Source organism: Echinops telfairi, unplaced genomic scaffold (assembly GCF_000313985.2).
Source record: "Echinops telfairi isolate 266 unplaced genomic scaffold, ASM31398v2 ScPeMD7_7475;HRSCAF=8513, whole genome shotgun sequence".
Lineage (NCBI taxonomy): Eukaryota > Metazoa > Chordata > Mammalia > Afrosoricida > Tenrecidae > Echinops > Echinops telfairi.
The window spans coordinates 27,969,997-27,971,447 of NW_022111379.1; the positions used below are offsets into that span (position 1 = coordinate 27,969,997).

The 1,451-nt window shown below is 39.6% G+C and overlaps 1 protein-coding gene across 1 annotated transcript in view; it reads right to left on the bottom strand.

Moving 5' to 3' along the window:
• The window catches only part of GABRB3 (gamma-aminobutyric acid type A receptor subunit beta3), a 127,760-nt gene that overhangs the window by 48,588 nt on the left and 77,721 nt on the right, over window positions 1–1,451 (bottom strand). Inside the window, exon 5 of the mRNA XM_045285690.1 lies at window positions 10–152. Within this exon, the coding sequence (XP_045141625.1) occupies window positions 10–152 (143 nt within the window). The remainder of the gene's footprint in view (window positions 1–9; window positions 153–1,451) is intronic.

Consider the following 1,451-nt stretch of genomic DNA (forward strand, 5'->3'; position numbering starts at 1 on the left):
GTAGTTCACAAAAGCATACTCCAAAAGGGCCAAGAATACAAAGACGAAGCAGCCCATGAGGTACATGTCAATGGCTTTGACATAGGGAATTTTGGGCAACGTCTCTCGAAGGTGTGTGTTGATGGTCGTCATTGTCAATACAGTTGTGATCCCTGAAAAAGAATTAGAAAGTGAGTGGTAGCAGCCTCACTGCATTAATTTTCCTTCTGCATTATCTCACAAGGCCCAGGATGATTGGGGAGAATGCTTTGACTATTATTGAGTGATTAGAATATACAACACCTCACTTGGTCGGCGCTTCACACCTGTGAATAGAAAACAGCACCTCTGTTCTGGAAATCATCCCCGAAGGTGTTGGTGTTCCCAATAGTGAGAACGGAATTTTAAGGAGTGATGTCTAGAGAAGAGGAGGATCTGTTCTTCATAAAAATAGAGGAAATAAAAAGAAGTTCAGGATTTAATAGAAAACATGAGATCTGAAAGGGACCATCCAGGTCCAAGAATGAGTGGGGGCGGGGCACATGTGGAAATGTGGGGTTACTAACATGATCACTTGAAGCACGAAGAACAAAGCAATGTTTTCTGAAATTAATATTCAGGATGTGATCCAGCCCTGAGGGCACAGAGAAAAGAAAAGATGAATGATGCTTCTGGAAGCAGATGACCTCATAGAGCAGATTCTATTCTGGACCGAAGAAATAGCATACTACATAAAAGCTGCTCAGGAGACCGTTACTGAAGTCAAATTAATTACAGTATTCAAAGTACAGGGTGATACCACACCCTGAGGCAAATGACCAGCTCTTTCTTAACATTCCGTTGATGTCTTTACATAGTATCTTGTAAATTACTTTATTGTTTCTCAAATGCATTGTTCATTTCAATCACTAAAGTGAGTACATTCAGGATGTTTAGTTATGAAAAACATGGAAGGGAGAGGTCCACGTGTTGCACCTCTCCCATAACAATAAACCTAGTTTTTGCTACAGAAAGATTCAACATGGAGGAATTTGAGATTACAGAGATCGGGTCAGTCAGTACTAGGGCAGGTGCTTGCTGGGTTGAATTCAGCCAGGCTCTCAGGTACAAAAAGGCCTGGAGCACTCACTTCTTGGTGCGACCATAACTGCTCAAGTTCCCATACTGTCTTGGAAATGATACTTAAAATGTGAAGATATCTCAAAGGCTTACAAAAGCCAAAGTTGGAAGCAATGTGAATGCCCATCAATTGATGAATTCATAAACAAAATGTGGTATCTGCATACAATGGAATTTCAATCACCTATAAAGAGAAATGAAGTGCTGATGCCATAATAGAGATAAACTTTGAAAAATTAGGCTGAGTAAAATAAGCCAGATGCAAAAAGTCATCTAATATATTATCTCATATATATGAGATACCTAGAATAGGTAAATGCATAGAGATGAAAGTTTATTATTGGTAACCAGAG